This window comes from Gigantopelta aegis, chromosome 10 (assembly GCF_016097555.1).
Source record: "Gigantopelta aegis isolate Gae_Host chromosome 10, Gae_host_genome, whole genome shotgun sequence".
NCBI lineage: Eukaryota > Metazoa > Mollusca > Gastropoda > Neomphalida > Peltospiridae > Gigantopelta > Gigantopelta aegis.
The window spans coordinates 85,290,573-85,314,924 of record NC_054708.1 but is presented as its reverse complement, the minus strand read 5'-3'; the positions used below and the strand labels follow the sequence as shown (position 1 = coordinate 85,314,924).

General features: G+C 37.7%; 1 protein-coding gene across 1 annotated transcript in view; it reads right to left on the bottom strand.

Annotated features, from left to right (window-relative positions):
• The window catches only part of LOC121383115 (tetraspanin-18-like), a 66,068-nt gene that overhangs the window by 14,617 nt on the left and 27,099 nt on the right, over positions 1-24,352 (bottom strand). Inside the window, exons 3-5 of the mRNA XM_041512906.1 lie at positions 17,807-17,881; positions 10,712-10,822; positions 6,991-7,209 (exon numbers count right to left, since the gene is read on the bottom strand). Of these exons, the coding sequence (XP_041368840.1) occupies positions 6,991-7,209; positions 10,712-10,822; positions 17,807-17,881 (405 nt within the window). The remainder of the gene's footprint in view (positions 1-6,990; positions 7,210-10,711; positions 10,823-17,806; positions 17,882-24,352) is intronic.

Genomic DNA, 24,352 nt, shown 5'->3' with positions numbered 1-24,352 from the left:
GAACATTTTAAGGCCTGCTGTGACTCCTAAATATTTAAAAAATACATTAGTCTAGGCTCAGCAAATTGAGGAAGCACCTACATAAGGAATCCCATTAAAATGTTCCTAAATATAGGGTGTATACTACCAAATCAAATCCCATAAATCCCTAAAAGTAAATCAGAAAACATGGGGTTCAAGCTGCTCATTTCTGAGATAACGCGTAGCGTCTATGACTACCCTAGTTCCGCACAAAATTCGAGTACGTTTTTGTACAGGTACCCCATACATGTTTCAAACACAAGGCTACTTGACACAGTGGTACTAGATAAAAATAAAATTGCATACATTTTTTTGCCCAGATGAAACTATTTTTTTATTTTTTACAACCAACACACTCACATTTATCACCAATCACAGGACTTGTGGTGTTTATTTCTCTATCAAAAGTTCGGTGCACCTGAAACCTTGACCCAGCCGAAGTTATTTGGTTTAGTACTACTTCTAGGTGGGTTTTTTCATTTATTTTTATTTTTTTATTTGTATAACAAATCATAGTCATTCTCTGATGTAGACAAAATCAATGAAACAGCACCACAACCTAAAGCTTCAGCATGCTAAAGCCATATACCTCAGAACCAATATTGGAGAGACAAAACTGCTGCACTCTACCTTGAAAAGGACAGCACCAAATAATGAAAACTTACAAAACAACAAAATGAGGAAGAATCCCATGGACAGAAGATCACCCTAATGGAGGATGGAAATATACTCACAGGTAAGAAATCTGCTAACCTTTTAACAAAGACCTATGCCAAGGAAAGTGACTCAACTCTGATGAAAGAAGTACAAAGGGAACAACAATAAATGGCAAGTAGAGCTACCGCGAAAGATTCCATGATGAATAGTATAACTCTACCAAAACTTGAAAATGGTATCAAACATAAAAAAAAAAAAAAATTTCCAGGACCGGATGGTATTACTAATGAAATGCTGAAACACCTAGGCAATACTGCGCGATCCAAACTGTTGGAAATTTTCAACCTAAGCTGGTCTGAACGCAAGGTGCCACAAATCTGAAAAGAGGCGGTGACGATACCCATACTGAAAAAAGGTAAAAACAAACAAAGAGGCAAGCAGCTACAGACCCATCAGCCTAACTAGCTGTGTCTGCAAGACCCTAGAGCGCATCATCAACCATCGGCTTCAACAGTTCCTTGACACTGAGAACATCATCACTCAAGAACAGGCAGGATTTAGACAATTGCACAGCGCAGAAGACCAGGCAACCTACCTGTCACAAGTAATCGAAGATGCTTTCCAAGCACAGAAGGTTGTTCTTGCCTCCTTCATTGATCTGCAAAAGGCCTTTGACAAGGTCTGATGGCCAGCTAGCAGAGCTACAAAAACGGTATATGTGGCAACATGTACAGGTGGACCAAGTCTTATCTTCATAACCGAAGGGCGAGAGTAATGGTAGATGGCCAACACAGCAAGAAAGAAGTCATATTCCATGGAGTACCTCAGGGAGGAGTACTGTCACCTACTCTCTTCATCAATGACCTGATCACATAACTACCCAAAGCACTATATGCAGATGACCTAGTTTTGTGGTGCTCGGAGGAGTATGCAACAACAGCAACATATCGCATGCAGCTTGCCCTTGTCAGTGTTACATCTCGTGACTGCTGCATGACAATCAACAAAGACAAGTCAGCTGTCACTCCTCTCACTCTACACAAAGCAGGAAGCAGGCAACCTAAAACTTGATGACACGCCTCTCCAGTATGAGAACCAACAGACATACCTGGGGGTCACTTTTGACAAGAGACAGACCTGGAAAGCACAAATGGAGAAAGCCGAGGCCAAAGCTTGAAGAAAACTTGCCATAATGAGAAAACTAGCTGGCACCAAGTGGGGTGCTGATCATAACATACTGAAAAGTGTCTACTAAGGACCATACGGATCCAGTGCATGGTCAACAGCAGCAAAGTCACATTAACAAAAACTAGACAGGGTTCAAAACCAAGCACTCAGGGTAATAACTGGAGCAATGAGGTCAACCCCCATCGAGAAAATGGAACAGCTCACTGGCATCGTACCACTCAGCAAACGCCGGAACTCCAAGCTCGTGATACAAGCCACTAAGTTCAAGTCACAACACCCAACGAATAACAGAATGAATGGCTATCCCTGCAACAGACTCAAAAGAACTAGCTTTCATAAACAGAGAAAATCACTCCTGAGGCAACATAAGGGACAACTCCCAGATAAAAGCCATCAAGTTAGTACTGTCAGCTGCATCCCACCATGGGAACCACAACTGGACAATGTAAAGATCTGCACAGTGGTCCAAGACTTCACCCCTGGGGAGGAACACAGTAAACCATACAAACGAGCCCTGACACTGGCCATAATTGATGAACAGTACCCAGAGACATCATGGACACAGGTATATACTGATGAGTCTGCAACATGCAGTGTAAAACGAAGGGGCTGGAATATACATCATGGACCCTAGTGGCTACCGAGAGGAGGCACATTTTCCAACAAGGAAACACTGCACAAACTATGCTGCAGAGGTTGAGGCTCTCATTTATTACGTAATCCTCAAAGACTAACAAAACACACCACTTAAAAAATGTTTCATAATTTCTTGTCAAGGAAATTAAAATCGCTGAATATTTCAAATTATAATAATGATAGCATAGCAAATGTAAAAATTAAAAAAGTTGTAAAATTGTTTGAATGGAATTAATGAATTCATTACTCAATAAAATAAAAATGTAAGATCAGATTACAAAGATGTCTCCAAATGTTAGTATATGCGTGTCCCCCACGTGCAGCTATGCAAAACGTACATCTTCTTCTCATAGAGGTGACAAGGTTTTGGATGAATGTCTGTGGAATTCTGTTCCACTCTCGCACCAAAGCGTCCTCTAATTATTGCACAGTCTGTAACTGCTGTCCTCTGGACAATTGCCTCCCAATTTCGCACCACATGTGTTCAATGGATGCCATATCAGGTGACATTGCAGGTCATTGCATGACGTTGATGTGTCTGCGTTGCAAAAACTGCATGCATACACGTACAGTGTGCGAACAAGCATTGTCTTGCTGCAAAATCTGTAATTCTGGATGGGCACGAAAATGGGGGATAACTATCGGCCGCAGAATGTGATCTCTGTAATTCACAGCAGTAACACGTTCTCTCCAAATGTACAGGAGAGTCTGGTGATGGTAGCTGAAACCTCCCCAAACCATTACGCTGCCCCCCCCTCCCCCCCCCCCCCCCCATCTGTTGGATTCCAAAACACAGCAATCTGCAAAACGTCTCGCGCGTCGTCTCCAGACGTGTTGTCGACCGTCAGCATGATAGAGATGGAACTTGCTTTCATCTGTGAAAAGGACATGCCTCCACTGCAATCTACGCCTGTTGTGATGTTATTGTGCCCACTGCATTCGCTGCTGACGGTGCCTTGAAGTACAAATTGGCCGAACGTAAGGTCGTCATGTACGTAGTCCAGCGGCTTGTAATCGACGATGTTCCATGTGGGCTATTGTGATGTTCGAAAATGGCCGCGTAAATGAAGCAGCCCTATATGACAGTCTTGGGCTGGTGTTGTAACGCATTGGGCACCTGGTCTTGGTCGACCCCGGGTAACTCCAGTCTGTCTATACCTTACATCTAAATTAAAACGTCTGGCCATCTCTCTGACAGAAATTCCTGCTGCTAAAAGACCTATTGCTTGGTTGCGTTAGTTTTTAGAAAGTCTAGGCATCGTGGATTTGTTATGGTGAAAGTTAGGTAACCTAACGGCATAGATTCTTGATTGTGTTATTATGTAAAGGAGAATGTTGCACGAGAATCTCGAATTGCCACATGAACTTGACTTTCAAGTGAAAAATACGCGTTTTGCCATTTTGGCATCTAGGATTATTGTCACGTACATTTACATTAAAAACAATTCCGAAACAAATGAAGGTCACGATTATGAATTACTGAAATGCATTTCCAGTTTAATAATTTGCTTAAAACAACATATATGCGCACAAAAATAGGTGGTGCGTTTTCATAGTCTTTGAGATATATATATATATATTGTAAATCTCGATGATGGGGATCTGTACAGTCATACACGCGCCTTAAATTTGGTCTAGTACAAGTTGGATACGTTTTTCAACATCAGTGTCATTGAAAGTACATGAGATATAGTTGGAATTTTGGGGGAAGCCCCTGCAATCCATGGGAATCCACTATGTGATTCTTATGTGGGCTAGCTGGAATCACTCCATGATCCGATCGAAACAAATCGCATGCATTCCCGAGCAGGCGCTGTACAAATTAATAGAAACACTTATTATAAAACCAATGGTGTGCGATATTTGATGCACACGTACCCGCACCGTAGCCGTATTAATGGAAACATAGCTTGATGCACAGTCCTAATCTAAAGTTTTTATACACAGTGTCTGGGGGTTTTCCTGACATCACAACTCCGAACATATCTGAACAAGTTTGAAACGATTCTGTCTAATTTCCAGGATTACATTTTAAACATGTCATGGCTCCCATCACATTCTGATGATCTTCTAGTAAGTATGATATCTCTCATTTCAGGCACTTACCAACTAAGCATTCTTGGAGCTTTTCCCACTGTTCGCCATTCAATTTAACACCGCGACGTGAAGGTTTCAGTTCTTGTCCGAAATCCATTCACTGACGAATGTTCACACCTTTATAACTCGTCTCGACATAGATGATACCGCCGAGATGCTGTGATGTGTTAAAGTCCCGTTTGAATGTCGCTAGTTCCAATCACTGTTTCATCGTCAGAGGGATGCCTTTCTTGGTAGAAAACTGACGAATGTGAATAACGATTTGCCATTCCACGTTTTTGCCACCATGAATATGTAACAACCAAAATCTATCTGACATCTGGTTTCATTGCCTTCTGTAGTGCTTGTTGAATATCCCGATGCCATTTTATATATAACATTATATATTGTGATGAACAAAGTTGTACGTCTTTCCTCTGCAGTTCTGCTGAGTGAATGCCAAGCGCTCTAACTCTGGGATTTTTAAGCACTGATAATGACGTACCCACGCTAACTCGAGGTCAGCATGCGAACATGTCTCAACACATTTAAAGAACTAGTTGAAACCAGATTGTTCTTATTCCCTTTCCCACGCTCACCCCTATAGATGCAAAATCCATTAACCTAGTTTACAATGAGGTCACCTTAGCGGTCAGCATCCCAACCCCAGAAGGTCTGTGCCCCCCACGCTATCTTGACTTCTGAAAAGTCAGATAACCCCTGCATAAGCCACTCTACCCACCCCACAGACAGGATAACACATACCATGGCCTTTGATACACTTTGAACATTTCTTTTACAGTCTTATTAATATGCATTGACCGAACCAGGGTAGAGCATGGGAGCCATGATCTGAGTCACATACCCCCCTCCACCATACACACGCAAACAATATATATCAATAGAGGTTGGTTTATTTGATTCTTTATCAGGACCGTTGAAGTCGGAGTTGGGGTGCGAAAGTATTGGTATAGCGAGGGTTTAGTACTGAGGGGCCACCCACATTGTTTGCGTGTGTATGGGGGGGGGGGGGGGAGTATGTGACTCAGACCATGGCCCCATGCTCTACCCTGGTTCGGTCAATGTATATTAATAAGACTGTAAACATTTTCCAAGTATATCAAAGGCCATGGTATGTGTTATCCTGTCTGTGGGATGGTGCATATAAAAGATTCTTTGCTACTAATGGAAAAATGTAGTGGGTCTCATGTAATCAGAATTACTAAATGATTAACAAATCAAGGTTCTCTATTGGTGTCGTTAAGCAAAACAAACTTTTAACTTTATTTTCATTTAGGTTCAGTCTCATGGCCCCAATTTGTAACATGGCAATTTCAGGTTTGTCACCCTATTAAATCAAGCATTTGTTCATAATTTCATGTGGTTATCCTAAAAAAACATTATGTGAGTTTCTGATGAATATTTAATTATCTAAGTGACATTTATTTCTGTCTTCATACTTTTATCAATTTTAGAGGTGGGTAACGCAATATGACATAATTTGGGAGAATGGCCCTTAAACAAAATAACAGGTTTTATACACTTTATTATTAAAGTGAACAAGATAAACATATGCTTGTTGATAAAACGAGGATACACACTCACATACGCTGAAACACACAGACACAAAATATCTCTCAAATAAACACAAGCACATGCCCACACAAATGTATACACAGATGAACAAAGGAACGCGAGTCCCATTAGGATTTAAAACTTTAGACGAGTTTCAAATTGACCCGTTCAAAAGCTCCGACATATTTGAAACTTTAAAACTGAGTTTCAAATCTGCTATTTAGTTACAAATCTGCGGTTCAAGTCCCATCTAAATTGAAACTGTCCACTACTTTGACGCTAAGCTTCAATTTAGTGGTATCTTAGAGCCAAGGAAGACTATTGTAAACAAACAGTTAGATGTTTGCTAATAGGGTTCCCTCCCCAGGTGATCATACCGGACCAGTTCTCTCTAGCATGTCAACAGTGTTAGAAATTTGTGAATACGTACTTCTGTGTAACTGTCTGTGCGCGACACGGGGCAAGTTGGTGATCAGTCTGTGACCAGTCCTCTCTAGCATGTCAATAGTGTTAGAACAATGTGAATACGTACCTCTGTGTGACTGTCTGTGCGCGACACGGGGCAAGTTGGTGATCAGTCTGTGACCAGTCCTCTCTAGCATGTCAAAAGTGTTAGAACAATGTGAATACGTACCTCTGTGTGACTGTCTGTGCGCGACACGGACACGTTGGTGATACTTATGTGACTAGTCCTCTCTAGCATGTCAATAGTGTTAGAACAATGATAATACACACCTCTGTGTGACTGTCTGTGCGCGACACGGAGTACGTTGGTAATAATTATGTGACTAGTTCTCTCTAGAATGTCAATAGTGTTAGAACAATGTGAATACGTACCTCTGTGTGACTGTCTGTGCGCGACACGGGGCAATTCGGATCTTTAAGAAAGTCCTTTATGATGTGAACTTCCTTCATAGTGATCAGTTCCATTGCCTTTTCAATGCTATTAATCTTGCAGCACGAGAATGGGATTTTTGCGTTTTCTATCTTCCATGGTGTGTCCCACTGACCCATCGTGCTGTAGTCATCTTGACCTGACACACCACAACACTGAAGCTACAACAATAATATAAAACAAATTAAAAATGAAAGAACTCCAAGATGTCCACATGTATACATGGTACTGTAGCAGGGCATAAATGTCATCATGCCACAGCACATATAATGAGATTATTACAAAACCAGAAGTGCCGGACAAAATGTATGATACAAATGGGAATTGCTTTAAACAAAGAGATTGTCCCGAGGTTGCTGCTGCCACTGTAACATGCTTCTGGCTACCTAGGGCTAAACAGGGACCTTCCATTGGTTAAAATTACATTTTAAATACATTTAAAATAATTTTGTTTTAGTATATCAGTGTCTCATGTATATGCAATGTGTTTCAGTAGTGCGTGTGCGTGTGCGTGTGCGTGTGTGTGTGTGGTTATGGTATTTAAGCAAACGTACTAAGGTGACACCCAGTAATTGATATATGCATTAATACCAGATGCACTAGTTTATTTTTATGTAAGGATATTCAAAATAACATCATTCAAGTTTAAAAATGTATGAACATTCACTACATTTTATGAATGGGCCATAAAACATGCAATATTCTTTTAACTAATCACAATCGAACCTGAAATTTGATATCGATGTAAAACATGTATTGATCGTGACTAGTACAATACACATCAATGTTAATTCAGCTTAAATTATATTTTAATTCTCAAACTTACATGTACGTATTTTGCCTTTTGTGACTTGCTATTGAGTTCCCCCTTTCTTTTGTGAAATAGAAAGCGAAATAAATAATTTTATATTTAAAATATATACTCTTCAGTTCAAAATATTTTTAAAGAGTTCGTGGGCTAAATAATGTAGTCGTTTCACTATCATACAAGCAAATGTGGCAATTAATTAAGAGAGCTGCTGTTATGTAATACTGTCCTACTGGTTGATGGTAGAGTTTAGGATTTTTTTTAGTAATCCAAGAACGCTAATTTCAAAATTATTTGGTCAAATATCCACTCGACAGAAACAAGAACCTGCGACATAGCTTTGATGGATTGTTGCTGTTTTGCAGTCAAGCTAGCACCTAGAAACAGGAACCTACGACATAGCTTTGATGAATTGTTGCTGTTTTGCAGTCAAGCTAGCACCTAGAAACAGAAACAATCCTTCCTGTTTTGCAGTCAAGCTAGCACCTAGAAATAGGAACCTGCGACATAGCTTTGTTGAATTGTTGCTGTCTTACAGTCAAGCTAGCACCTAGAAGCAGGAACCTGCGACATAGCTTTGTTGAATTGTTGCTGTTTTGCAGTCAAGCTAGCACCTAGAAGCAGGAACCTGCGACATAGCTTTGTTGAATTGTTGCTGTTTTGCAGTCAAGCTAGCACCTAGAAACCATAACCTGCGACATAGCTTTGTTGAACTGTTGCTATTTTGCAATCAAGCTAGCACCTAGAAACCATAACCTGCGACATAGCTTTGTTGAATTGTTGCTGTTTTGCAGTCAAGCTAGCACCTAGAAACAGGAACCTGCGACATAGCTTTGTAGAATTGTTGCTGTTTTGCAGTCAAATTAGCACCTAGAAACCATAAGCTGCGACATAGCTTTAATGAATTGTTGCTGTTTTGCAGTCAAGCTAGCACCTAGAAACCATAACCTGCGACATAGCTTTGTTGAATTGTTGCTATTTTGCAGTCAAGCTAGCACCTAGAAACCATAACCTGCGACATAGCTTTGTTGAATTGTTGCTGTTTTGCAGTCAAGCTAGCACCTAGAAACAGGAACCTGCGACATAGCTTTGATGGACTGTTGCTGTTTTGCAGTCAAGCTAGCACCTAGAAACCATAACCTGCGACATAGCTTTGTTGAATTGTTGCTGTTTTGCAGTCAAGCTAGCACCTAGAAACCATAACCTGCAACATAGCTTTAATGAATTGTTGCTGTTTTGCAGTCAAGCTAGCACCTAGAAACAGGAACCTGCGACATAGCTTTGTTGAATTGTTGCTGTTTTGCAGTCAAGCTAGCACCTAGAAACCATAACCTGCGACATAGCTTTGTTGAATTGTTGCTGTTTTGCAGTCAAGCTAGCACCTAGAAACCATAACCTGCAACATAGCTTTAATGAATTGTTGCTGTTTTGCAGTCAAGCTAGCACCTAGAAACCATAACCTGCAACATAGCTTTAATGAATTGTTGCTGTTTTGCAGTCAAGCTAGCACCTAGAAACCATAACCTGCAACATAGCTTTAATGAATTGTTGCTGTTTTGCAGTCAAATTAGCACCTAGAAAAGGAACCATATAATGAGGTCTTAGAGGATAGGCTGGCTCACCGTATCTGCAGTAAATATCACCATCAATTGTCGTATGTTCTTAGAGTTCTGGTATTAATCTACTTAACCGTAGCACACCTGCATCATGCCGTTTTCCTTCTATCGGACCATATAGATTTGCTATCATACCACTTGGAGTTTTGATGCTTTGAAACTCAGAACCATATGTACTCTTTTGTGACAATTGTAGGAAATCGTTTGACGATAAATCGGTTGAACGGTGCCATCAACGAATCACCAACATCTGTGAAGGGGAGCACCGATTTGATATAGCGTTAGCAAATTCGTGCATGTGACGTACTGACAACCATTCCTGGTTCATAGTCGATAAGAGGTATTTCTTCTTGTCATAAATGGTGTCCAAAAATGTGTTGAATATGTTTAAAGGTCCTCTACTGGTCTTCCAAACATTGGACTTATGTTAAACTATCTACTCTGGTAGGCCAAACGCCGAAGCAGAAAACATAAGTTTTCAATACCAGGTGCAACAGTGCCGTTGTTACACACTACTCTACTGGGAATTTGTAGTAGGTTTGTCAGATTTGCTAGATCAGCTTTTTTAAATCGAAACATAGATCGACATTCAGCATTAGAAAAATAATTCAAAGAAAACATCGTTTTCAGGTTTAGTCAATAACAAGTTACGGTAATGGTAATCACCATCATTATCGTCACACAGATGTATATCGATCGCATCCATATTGGAAAGCATAAACATTTGTCAAAATTTGATTGATCATTATCAAAATAACTGGTCCAATCATATGCAAGTTGTGTTACACGTACGCGTGCGATCAACGTCGTTTATAAGTAGCGTTTCTACAAGTTCATGCAACATAACGTCACACGTACCCGTACTCGTACACGTAAGCAATCTAAACCTCTCTAATAACAATGCATTTTGCAAAATGACGTTATATTTACGTTCATCGAGAAATGAACAAACTCGAGTTATTACGGCATGGCATTAAATTAATCAATGTAACGGAAATGTAATTGTTATGTTATGATACTAATCCTTGCTCAACAGCAAATCTAAAATTACTACGTCTAAACATTGTATAAGTTACATTAGAGGATATAGCAATGTGAGCTGTTAGTCTAATAACCAATTTCAGTACCCAATAGATTATATTTAGGGTTTTTAAAATTTTGGTGAAGGGTGGGCACACCTGCAACACTTCAATCTACACCTGGTAAGACAGTACAATACTTAAACCTGTTTCTACATACTAAAATTTGTGCTGCATTCCATGCCGTTGATATCTCACTGTCTGTTTTAAATGGCCCAAGGTATCCTTCGGTGATAGCCTTAGTCATAGAATCCTCGCCTTTCTCCTTAAACTAAAACAACACAAATAAATGGTAATCATATTACTGAACTGTTAAATCCATAACCACACTACATAATGATGAAACTAATAGTAAAGCAACGTAAATAAATAAAAATTATATTACTGAAATGTAAAAAACTATAACCATACATGGGCGGATCCAGGAAATATTTTTAGGGGGGGACCAAAAAAGAAGGGCACATTGACTCGTCAAAAGGGAACCTTACTACAAGTTTTGATATTTACAATTAATATGAATTCCTACAGTTCTACGTCATAATATACTAGCAATAATGAAGTAAATTGGCGTCACTCGCGTTAGAACCTCAATGGGGCCCCATTGAGACTCAATAACACAGACACATATCTGCAAGCTTGCGCATGTACACGAAAATCTTGATTTCATTTATCTACAATATAATTATTGTTTACTTAAAAAAAAAAAAATTCTACAAACAAAAAGGGCACTTGGACATTTTGAGGGCACTTGAAAAATTTTTTGGGGGGGACGCGTCCCCCTGGTCCCCCCTCCCCCCCCTTGGATCCGCCCATGCCATACTACATAATTATGAAACTAATGGTAAAACAACATTAATAAATGCAAATCATATTACTGAAATGTAAAAACCATAACCACACTACATAATGATCAAACTAATGGTAAAACAACATTAATAAATGTAAATCATATTACTGAAATGTAAAAACCTAACCATACTATATAATGATCAAACTAAATGTAAAACAACACAAATAAATGTAAATCATATTACTGGAATGTAAAAACCATAAGTGTACTCCATGCAGATCAAACTAATAGTAAAACAATACCAATAAATGTAAATCATATAACTGAAATGTCAACACCATAAATGCACTCCATACCGATCATAACTGGTACAAAAGCAGACATACCACTGAGCTGAGTATAAAACACTACAGACATACCACTGAGTACAAAACACTACAAACATACCACTGAGTACAAAACACTACAAACATACCACGGAGTACAAAATACTACAAACGTACCACCGAGTACAAAACACTACAAACATACGATTGAGTACAAAACACTACAAACATACCACCCAGTGCAAAAACATTACAAACATACCACTGAGTACAAAAACACTACAAACATACCACTGAGTACAAAACACTACAGACACACCACTGAGAACACAAACACTACAGACATACCACTGATAACAAAAACACTACAATCATACCACTGAGTACAAAACACTACAAACATACCACCGAGTACAAAACACTACAAACATACGATGAGTACAAAACACTACAAACATACCACCGAGTACAAAAACAATACAAACATACCACTGAGTACAAAAACACTACAAACATACCACTGAGTACAAAACACTACAATCATACCACTGAGTACAAAACACTACAGACATACCACTGAGTACAAAACACTAGAGACACACCACTGAGAACACAAACACTACAGACATACCACTGATAACAAAAACACTACAGGCACACCACTAATAACACAAACACTACAGGCATACCACTGATAACAAAAACACTACAGACACACCACTGATGAAAAAAAACCCACTACAGATATACCATTGACAATAAAAACACTAGACATACCACTGATAACAAAAACACTACAGACACACCACTGATAACAAACACACTACAGACATACCACTGATAACAAAAACACTACAGACACACCACTGAAAACAAAAACTACAGACATACCACTGATAACAAAAACACTACAGACATACCACTGATAACAAAAACACTACAGACATACCACTGATAACAAAAACACTACAGGCATACCACTCATAAGGAAAACACTACAGACACACCACTGAGAACACAAACACTACAGACATACCACTGATAACAAAAACACTACATGCACACCACTGATAACACAAACACTACAGGCATACCACTGATAACAAAAACACTGCAGACACATCACTGATAACAAAAACACTACAAACATACCACTGATAACATAAACACTACAGACACCCATGAAAACAAAAATACTAGACATACCACTGATAACAAAAACACAACCGACATACCACTGATAACACAAACACTACAGACACACCACTGACAACAAAAACACTACAGGCATACCACTCATAAGGAAAACACTACAGACACACCACTGAGAACACAAACACTACAGACATACCACTGAGAACACAAACACTACAGACATACCACTGATAACAAAAACACTACATGCACACCACTGATAACACAAACACTACAGGCATACCACTGATAACAAAAACACTGCAGACACACCACTGATAACAAAAACACTACAAACATACCACTGATAACATAAACACTACAGACACCCATGAAAACAAAAATACTAGATATACCACTGATAACAAAAACACAACCGACATACCACTGATAACACAAACACTACAGACACACCACTGAGAACAAAAACACTACAGGCATACCACTGATAACAAAAACACTACAGGCATACCACTGATAACAAAAACACTACAGACATACCACTGAGTACAAAACACTACAGACACACCACTGAGAACACAAACACTACAGACACACCACTGAGAACACAAACACTACAGACATACCACTGATAACAAAAACACTACAGGCACACCACTGATAACACAAACACTACAGGCATACCACTGATAACAAAAACACTACAGACATACCACTGATAACAAAAACACTACAGACATACCACATATAAGGAAAACACTACAGACACACCACTGATAACAAAACCATTACAGACATACCACTGATAACACAAACACTACAGACATACCACTGAGAACACAGATATTACAGGCATACCACTGATAACAAAAACACTACAGACACACCACTGAGAAAACAAACACCACAGACATACCACTGATAACAAAAACACTACAGACACACCACTGAGAACACAAACACTACAGACATACCACTGATAAAACAAACCCCACACTACAGACATGACACTGATAACAAAAACACTACAGACATACCACTGATAACAAAAACACTACAGACACACCACTGATGAAAACAAACCCACTACAGATATACCATTGAGAACACAAACACTACAGACATACCACTGATAACAAAAACACTACAGGCACACCACTGATAACACAAACACTACAGCCATACAACTGATAACAAAAACACTACAGACACACCACTGATAACAAACACACTACAAACATACCACTGATAACAAAAACACTACAGACACACCACTGATTACAAAAACACTACAGACACACCACTGATAACAAAAACACTACAGGCATACCACTGATAAGGAAAACATTACAGACACACCACTGAGAACACAAACACTACAGACATACCACTGATAACATAAACACTACAGACACCCCTGAGAACAAAAATACTTAAGACATACCACTGATAACAAAAACACAACAGACATACCACTGATAACACAAACACTACAGACACACCACCGAGAACAAAAATACTACAGACAAACCACTGATAACAAAATCACTACAGGCACACCACTGATAACACAAACACTACAGGCATACCACTGATAACAAAAACATTACAGACATACCACTGAGTACAAAACACTACAGACACACCACTGAGAACACAAACACTACAGACACACCACTGAGAACACAAACACTACAGACATACCACTGATAACAAAAACACTACAGGCACACCACTGATAACACAAACACTACAGGCATAGCACTGATAACAAAAACACTACAGACATACCACTGATAACAAAAACACTACAGACATACCACTGATAAGGAAAACACTACAGACACACCACTGATAACAAAAACATTACAGACATACCACTGATAACACAAACACTACAGACATACCACTGCTAACAAAAACACTACAGACACACCACTGATGAAAAAAAACCACTACAAATATACCATTGACAATAAAAACAGTAGACATACCACTGCTAACAAAAACACTACAGACACACCACTGAGAACACAAACACTATAGACATACCACTGATAACAAAATCACTACAGACATACCACTGATAACACAAACACTACAGATATACCACTGATAACAAAAACATTACAGATACACCACTGATGAAAAAAACCCACTACAAATATACCATTGACAATAAAAACACTAGACATATCACTGATAACAAAAACACTACAGACACACCACTGAGAACACAAACACTACAGACATACCACTGAGAACACAAACACTACAGACACACCACCGAGAACAAAAATACTACAGACATACCACTGATAACAAAATCACTACAGGCACACCACTGATAACACAAACACTACAGGCATACCACTGATAACAAAAACACTACAGACATACCACTGAGTACAAAACACTACAGACACACCACTGAGAACACAAACACTACAGACATACCACTGATAACAAAAACACTACAGGCACACCACTGATAACACAAACACTACAGGCATACCACTGATAACAAAAACATTACAGACATACCACTGATAACACAAACACTACAGACATACCACTGATAACAAAACCGCTACAGACATACCACTGATAACAAAAACGTTAGACATACCACTGATAAGGAAAACATTAGACATACCACTGATAAGGAAAACACTACAGACATACCACTGATAACAAAATCACTACAGACATACCACTGATAACACAAACACTACAGACATACCACTGCTAACAAAAACACTACAGACACACCACTGATGAAAAAAACCCACTACAAATATACCATTGACAATAAAAACACCAGACATACCACTGCTAACAAAAACACTACAGACACACCACTGAGAACACAAACACTACAGACATACCACTGATAACAAAATCACTACAGACATACCACTGATAACACAAACACTACAGACATACCACTGATAACAAAAACACTACAGACACACCACTGATGAAAAAAACCCACTACAAATATACCATTGACAATAAACACACTAGACATACCACTGATAACAAAAACACTACACACACCACTGAGAACACAAACACTACAGACACAACACTTAGAACACAAATACTACAGACACACTACTGAGAACACAGACACTACAGACATACCACTGATAAAAAACCCACTACAGACACACCACTGAGAACACAGATATTACAGACATACCACTGATAAGAAAAACACTACAGACACACCACTGATAAAACAAACACTACAGACATACCACTGATAACAAAAACACTACAGACACACCACTGAGAACACAAACACTACAGACATACCACTGATAAAACAAACCCCACACTACAGACATGCCACTGATAACAAAAACACTACAGACATACCACTGATAACACAAACACTACAGACACACCACTGAGAACAAAAACACTACAGACATACCACTGATAACACAAACACTACAGACATACCACTGATAACAAAAACACTACAGACACATCCATGAGAACAAAAATACTAGACACACCACTGATAACAAAAACACTACAGACATACCACTGATAAGATAAACACTACAGACACCCCTGAGAACAAAAATACTACAGGCATACCACTGATAACAAAACACTACAGACATACCACTGATAACACAAACACTACAGACACACCACTGAGAACAAAAATACTACGGACATACCACTGATAACAAAAACACTACAGGCACACCACTGATAACACAAACACTACAGGCATACCACTGTTATTTGATAACAAAAACACTACAGACATACCACTGAGTACAAAACACTACAGACACACCACTGAGAACACAAACACTACAGACACACCACTGAGAACACAAACACTACAGACATACCACTGATAACAAAAACACTACAGACATACCACTGATAACAAACACTACAGACATACCACTGATAAGGAAAACACTACAGACACACCACTGAGAACACAAACACTACAGACATACCACTGATAACAAAATCACTACAGACATACCACTGATAACAAAAACACTAGACATACCACTGATAACAAAAACACTACAGACACACCACTGATAAAACAAAACCCACTACAAATATACCATTGAGAATAAAAACACTAGACATACCACTGATAACAAAAACACTACAGACACGCCACTGAGAACACAAACACTACAGGCACAACACTGAGAACACAAACAATACAGACATACCACTGATAACAAAAACCCTACAGGCACACCACTGATAACACAAACACTACATGCATACCACTGATAACAAAAACACTACAGACACACCACTGAGAACACAAACACTACAGACACACTACTGAGAACACAGACACTACAGACATACCACTGATAACAAAAACACTACAGACACACCACTGAGAACACATATATTACAGACATACCACTGATAACAAAAACACTACAGACACACCACTGAGAAAACAAACACTACAGACACACCACCGAGAACACAAACACTACAGACATACCACTGATAAAAAAAAACCCACACTAGACATGCCACTGATAACAAAAACACTACAGACATACCACTGATAACACAAACACTACAGACACACCACTGAGAACAAAAACACTACAGACATACCACTGATAACAAAAACACTACAGACATACCACTGATAACACAAACACTACAGACATACCACTGATAACAAAAACACTACAGACACACCACTGAGAACACAAACACTAAAGACATACCACTGATAACAAAATCACTACAGACATACCACTGATAAGACAAACACTACAGACATACCACTAATTACAAAAACACTATAGACATACCACTGATAACAAAAACACTACAGACATACCACTGATAACAAAAACACTATAGACATACCACTGATAACAAAAACACTACAGACATACCACTGATAACAAAAACACGATAGACATACCACTGACAATAAAAACAATACATACATACATACCGATGATTTGTAATGTATTGCCACTGCGACCGCACCACACTGTACCGCCACAATTATCATCATTAGAGCAATATACTGAAAATAAATCCGGGCAAAATCAAATATTAATTCACATTAAATGAAATCATTTATTCTAAATGAATATTGTGGGTTTTTTATATTTTAATACTAACAATTGTAAATAGTGGATTCCTCATGACCGATTTGTAATATATTGTGGAAAATATCAACCGAGTCTATGTTGATCGGTATTTGTCGAAGCTCTGCAGAGACAGATACCAATTAATTTGACGAGGTTGATATTTTACATATTAAAAAACACGAGTAGCAAACCCTTCTAAAATAACGTTTTACTTGATTTTTAGCAATTCAATGTACTAAAGTCACCTCCATAGGTAATATGACGTCATCACAGTCAAATTAGTTTTACGTCACGCATTTTAACTAAATCTTATGATAATGTTACCCACAGGTATACAGGTCGTGTTGGCTTGTAAACAAACGACCGATTCACAGCAACACATTATTACCTAGAGACCTTTCAAAGTTGCATATACCTTTAAATTTGCATACCAGTATTAGCCGGGTAAATACATTAAATTATCACATGGGTTTATGAAATGGATATCATGGTTAAGTTATAGGATAAATAGCGAATTCGTCACGAGTGTTTATCAACCGATTGTATGTTAATCGGTGTCGAGGCTCTACCGAGACAAATACCGATTAACTAAACAAAGTTGATATTTTACATATGTTAAAAAAAACCCACGAGTAGTGAATTCTATTTTCCTATAACACTTCCAAAAAATAACATTTCCATTCGATATTTAGTAAATTACATTACTAAACTAGTGAAGTCACCTCCATCGGTAATATGACGTCATCACAATTAGCACAAATTAGTTTGACGTCACGCATTGTAACTAAATAATACATAGAGGTTATTACCAGAGTGTTTTTCGGTATCGTCAATATCATATAGAGGCTCGCATAATACATTATTTTTATTCCTAATATTTGATATTGACGATACCGAAATACACGAGGGTAATGATCTCTTTATCATATAAGCTCAAGCTTAATACAACGTGTTTTGGTAAACTGTACACCCAACTTTAATTCCAGTCCAGTTCAAATGACGTAAGAATATGTGGCGCGGTGTATTTTTGAATGGAAATGACGTCAAACTCGAATGACGTCATTTTGGATGTCCTTACATCAAAATAAAGTCATGGTAACGTTTTTTGTTTTCTGAAGGCTGGACAGCTTTCAGTGTCAAATTGCCATTGTAATGTTTTTATTTAATGACTATGAATGCATAGGTCAATCATGGAGTGTCACCCAAGTACGTTTGCTTAAATGTCAATAACCCTAGTGCCGAGACCTCGACTAATTTACATCTAATTTGCAAAGTTATCAAATTCTTAAAATATGTGATCTGAAAAATATCACATACTTTGATTGCACTGAAAATGTAAGATATTATATCATAAAAAAACGTTACGCTCAGGTATACAGGTCTTGTTGGTTTGTAAACAAATAACCAATTGACAGCAACTAGAGTTTGAAACATTGCAAATTTGCTTATACCTTTAAATGTGCATACCATTATTAACCGGGTTTTCTTACACACCCATTGGTGAGAACATCATTCGTTATTTTTGATAACACATATTTGTTTACACATGTACGTGTGTTAACAATTTCAAGACATACAACTGGCAGCTCTGAGAGGTCATGACCCAGTAACCAAAGCGATCGAAAGTGGAGTAACTTCACTTTACATTCTGACTCCGGTGGAAATGAAATGGGGTGACGTCACTATACACTCCATACGCCATGACCCAGTTAGGCTACGTTCTGTAACAACATAATTTAGTTCATTATATTGTTTACATTTTCATTTTTTCGAGGTATGTAAGAAATAGAATACTACATTCGTGTCCGTTTGATACCATTTATCTTACAACTCGTTGTTTAAAAACAGATACGTTTTAAAACAACTAGTTGTAAGATAAATGGTATCAAACGGAAACTCATGTATTATTCTCTATAATGCATAGAGAATTCGTCATGAGTATTTTTTAATATGGAACATATTAACAGACTACGTTAATCGGTATTTGTCGAGGCTCTGCGCAGACAAATATCGATGAACTAGACGATGTTGATATTTTACATATTATAAAACACGATTAGCAAATTATATTTATCCTATAACACTTCTAAAATAACATTTTAATTAAATTTTTAGGAAATATAATGTCATCACGATTAGTTTGACGTCACGCATTTTAAATAAATCTTTGAAAACGTTAGCTCAGGTACACAGGTCTTGTTAGCCTGTAAGCAAATGACCCATCCACAGAAACACATTACCTAGAGAACTTACAAATTTGCATACCATTATTAACCGGGTGAATACATTAAATTATTACCCCAGCAGGCAATAGACCTACCAGTGTTTAAAAATACTCTTTTTAGAATTATTATGGGGGAAAGATACAAAAATTATTTACAAATTTATACAGACGGCTCCAAGAACCCCATAAATGGAAGAACTGGTATGGCCTTTGCCGTCAAGGAATTAAATGGATATAGTTATTATAGAGCCAGACTGACTGATAATGTTTCGGTATACACCACGGAGCTGTTGGCTATACAATATGCCCTGGTGTGGGTTTTAAATAACCATAATAAACTGGAGGACCAAAATAAATGTATAATATTATCTGACAGCTTGAGTGCCCTTAATGCCATAGATGGTTCCCACAGTGTCAGGCCCGAAATTGTTAAAAATATTATCAGCTTTTATAATAAAATTGTTCAGGCAGGGGTGGAGGTCGTCTTTGAGTGGGTACCCGCTTATGTGGGTATCCATGGCAATGAAATGGCTGATCAGTGTGCTAAAAGAGCGGTTTTGGATGAGGAAGTTAAGGTTAAAATTAAGTATAATTATAGTGAAATTTATTCAATAATTGTGCCATGCGTTGACCGTCTATGGCAAACAGAGTGGAACTATAGGACGAGAGCATGGCACGCTAATATTAAACCTGTCATCACAGGGTCCTATATCATTTCATATTAAATCTACTAAAATAATTACTAGATTACGTATGGGTGTATCTGTCGCTTTAAACCTAACTAAATTTAAAATGAAAAAAAGTAGCAGTCCTAATTGCACCCATTGTAATGTGGCAGAAGATGTAAATCATTTTTTATTCTTCTGCAATAAATATACAAATAACAGAACTAAATTTAAAAACTTTTTTCATAAAAACAATATTGTTTTTAATCCAAAACATTTATTAAATCCAAATAAACAGTATAAATTAACTATAGATAGGTTATTAATGGCCTATGTGATGGAGATAAAGGTTAATATCTAAATATTTGATTTACCATGTATCATTTATTTGTAATATTTTATCTAATTTTTTGTTTCTATAAATTACATCTGGGCGTCGGGCTCATAAGCTGGTAAACAGCACCGAGCGGCGGTCCTGGAATCGCATTTGGAAAGTTCCCGGGGGTCGGGGGGGGGGGGGGGGGCAATACTTGGTTGTTGCTTCTCTGGTCTTATTATATGCACGTAATGTCCATTAGGGTATGCGTTTTGGGAGTGCTATCTCGCTTAGTCCGGTACCTGGATGAATTAAAACTATTAAAATAAAAATAAAATTAATATTTATTTTTCCTTTCTTACCCCACAGTCGCTCTCCCCGGAATTTAATAATTTATTTAATTTTTTTTTTTTTTAAATTATTAATTAACCTTATTTTCTCATTATAATATTAAGCTAGGGGTAATTCTCACCCTGTTGTTGTACAATTCTAGGGTTATACTTGGGATAACACTGGGTATCTATAGGCTAATCTTTTTGGCTACTTGTTTATTGTAGTTTTTAATATATAATACATTTTAACTGTATATTACTTGGTTTGATTTGTATGCCCGTTGCCTCCCCCCCCCCCCCCCACACACATTTTAGTGGGGGGTGGGGGTGGGGGTGGTGCAGTTAAATATATATATATTTTTTTTTTTTTATAAATTATATTTAAATTGGTTGGGGTTTCTCCGCCTTGCCCCCCGTTTTATTTGGGGGGCCGGGCGGGGTTTTATTTTTAGCCAATTACTTTTAATTTTTGTTTTGTTTTGTTGTGTAATGTATTAGATTGGTTGGGGTTTCTCCGCCTTGCCCCCCCCCCCCCCCCTCCCCGTTTTGTCGGGGGGAGGGGGCGGGCGGGGTTTTATCTTTAGCCAATTACTTCTAATTTTTGTTGTCTTGTTTTGTTGTGTAATGTATATATTATGTTGTTTGATTGAATGTGTGAGTGTTGCTCGGATTATGGGGGGAGGCTTATCTGGCAGTAATCCCCTCCCCGTTCCGGAAACTGCACCTTATACATGTATATAGTTCGTCTTTTTTAATTTGTTTAATATCTATTTTAAAAATAAAATAAAATAAAATATAATGTAGGTTACTGGCATGCTCGCTCATTTAATCTGTTTCATATTTTTTATCATTATTTTAACTATGTTTTAAATTTTTAATTAAACAATTATATAATTCAACAGGGCAGGTAACTGGGTTGGGACACTCTCCTAGTGACCTTCTACTAAAGCTTTAGGTCACTCTACTAGTGACCTTCTACAAATGATTGCCATGACTGGATCGAGCTGCGGTTGGACACGGTGGGGTGGGGGTGTGTGTGTTTTTTGGGGTCATAGGGCGTAGGCGGTTTGGCCGTAGGTTTCTGTGAAAGTTCCTGCCCCCCTTCTCGCCCCTCCCCCCCCCCCCCTTCCTCCTGGTCACACCAAGGCCCGAAATACGACTGGTAATCTTTTTAAATAAATATTAAATTTAATATAACTTTTCTGTGGGCCGGGCTTACCCCCCTACCCTTTCCCTTGCCTCTGGGGACTAAATATTTTTTATTTTTTTTAAATAAGTTATAATTTTTGTATTTTTATTTTTAGACTTCCCCATCTAAATTTGTGTTAATTTTAAATAATTATATAGGTGTAGAGTAGGGATTTCTGTATTTCTTTTGGGAACGCATTCAAAATTATTAATGTCGACATAATATATTTACTCTTTTTGACCTCCAGTTTAAAATTTCAAAATTTTATTATAGTTAGGTTTTTCCTGCCCCGAGTCAGACCACCGATTATATCGGAGGCCGGACTGGGGATAGGCGTGCTCGAAACTATAGAGGTATGTGAGCACATTTAAAACATATCTAATCTAATCTAATCTAAAGCCCAGCAGGCACTCAAAACGGGGAAAATAAAAATCATTTCTCACTGAGAAATTATCATGCATTGGCCTAACGAACAGTACTATTGGCAGTATTGGATGATTTGACGCTTACAAACCAATGACCTTGTCGGTACTAAATATGACGTCATCACGATTTGCTCAGCACAGACAATGACGTCATGTAGTTTAAAGAGTTTGCTTTTATGGCTGTCTGTTTTAGGTGTTAAATTTATAACAAAATGTCATTTTTATGCAATTCGTCATAGACTTTGTACCAGAATAAAGATAAATTTTGTTTTTGAAAATTATCTATGAACATGAGTAAATAACAAAGTTATAGAAATACTCAGAACAGTACCTAAAGTGGTGTATATCGTTTCTATACATGTACGTGCATGTCTGTCGAAAACAAAGGCTTTTAGAGAAACAAAATAGTTCAGGTAATAAATAGAATAACAAACTCGGTACCAATTATTATCAAATTTATGTCCCTCGTGAAATAATTTTCATTTGTCACTGGCTAAAGCTCGTAACAACTCATAATTATTTCACTCGGGACATAAATTTGATAATAACAGGAAACTTGTTTATTATCCTCTATTTATCACATGGGTTTGTGACATGGATATCATGGGTAAGTTATAGGATAAATAGAGGTTATTACCAGAGTGTTTTTCGGTATCATCAATATATATTAGGAATACAAATTGTATTATGCGAGCCGCGAGACGCTGGTGAGTATAATACATTAGTTTTATTCCTAATATATTATATTGACGATACCGAAACACACGAGGGTAATAATCTCTTTATCATATAATCTCTACAACGTGTTTTTGTAAACTGTACACGCAACTTTAATTCCTGTCCGCCTTTACTAGATATTCAAATGAGGTAAGAATATGTGGTGCGATGTAATTTTGAATGGAAATGACGTCAAACTCGACTGTCGTCATTTTGGATGACCTTACATCAAAATAAATTAGAGCTTAACGTTTCTTGTTTTCTGAACGCTGGACAGTTTTCAGTGTAAAATTGCTATTGGGATGTTTTTTATTTGTTGACTATGAATGCATACGTCAATTATTGAGTGTCACGCAAGTACGATTGCTTAAATGTCAATAAACCTAGTGCCTTGACCTCGATTAATTTACATGTAATTTGCAAAGTTATCAAATTGTTAAAATATGTGATCTGAAAAATATCACATACTTTGATTGCACTGAAAATGAAAGAAATTATATGATAAACTAAATTATCACATGGGTTTATGAAATGGA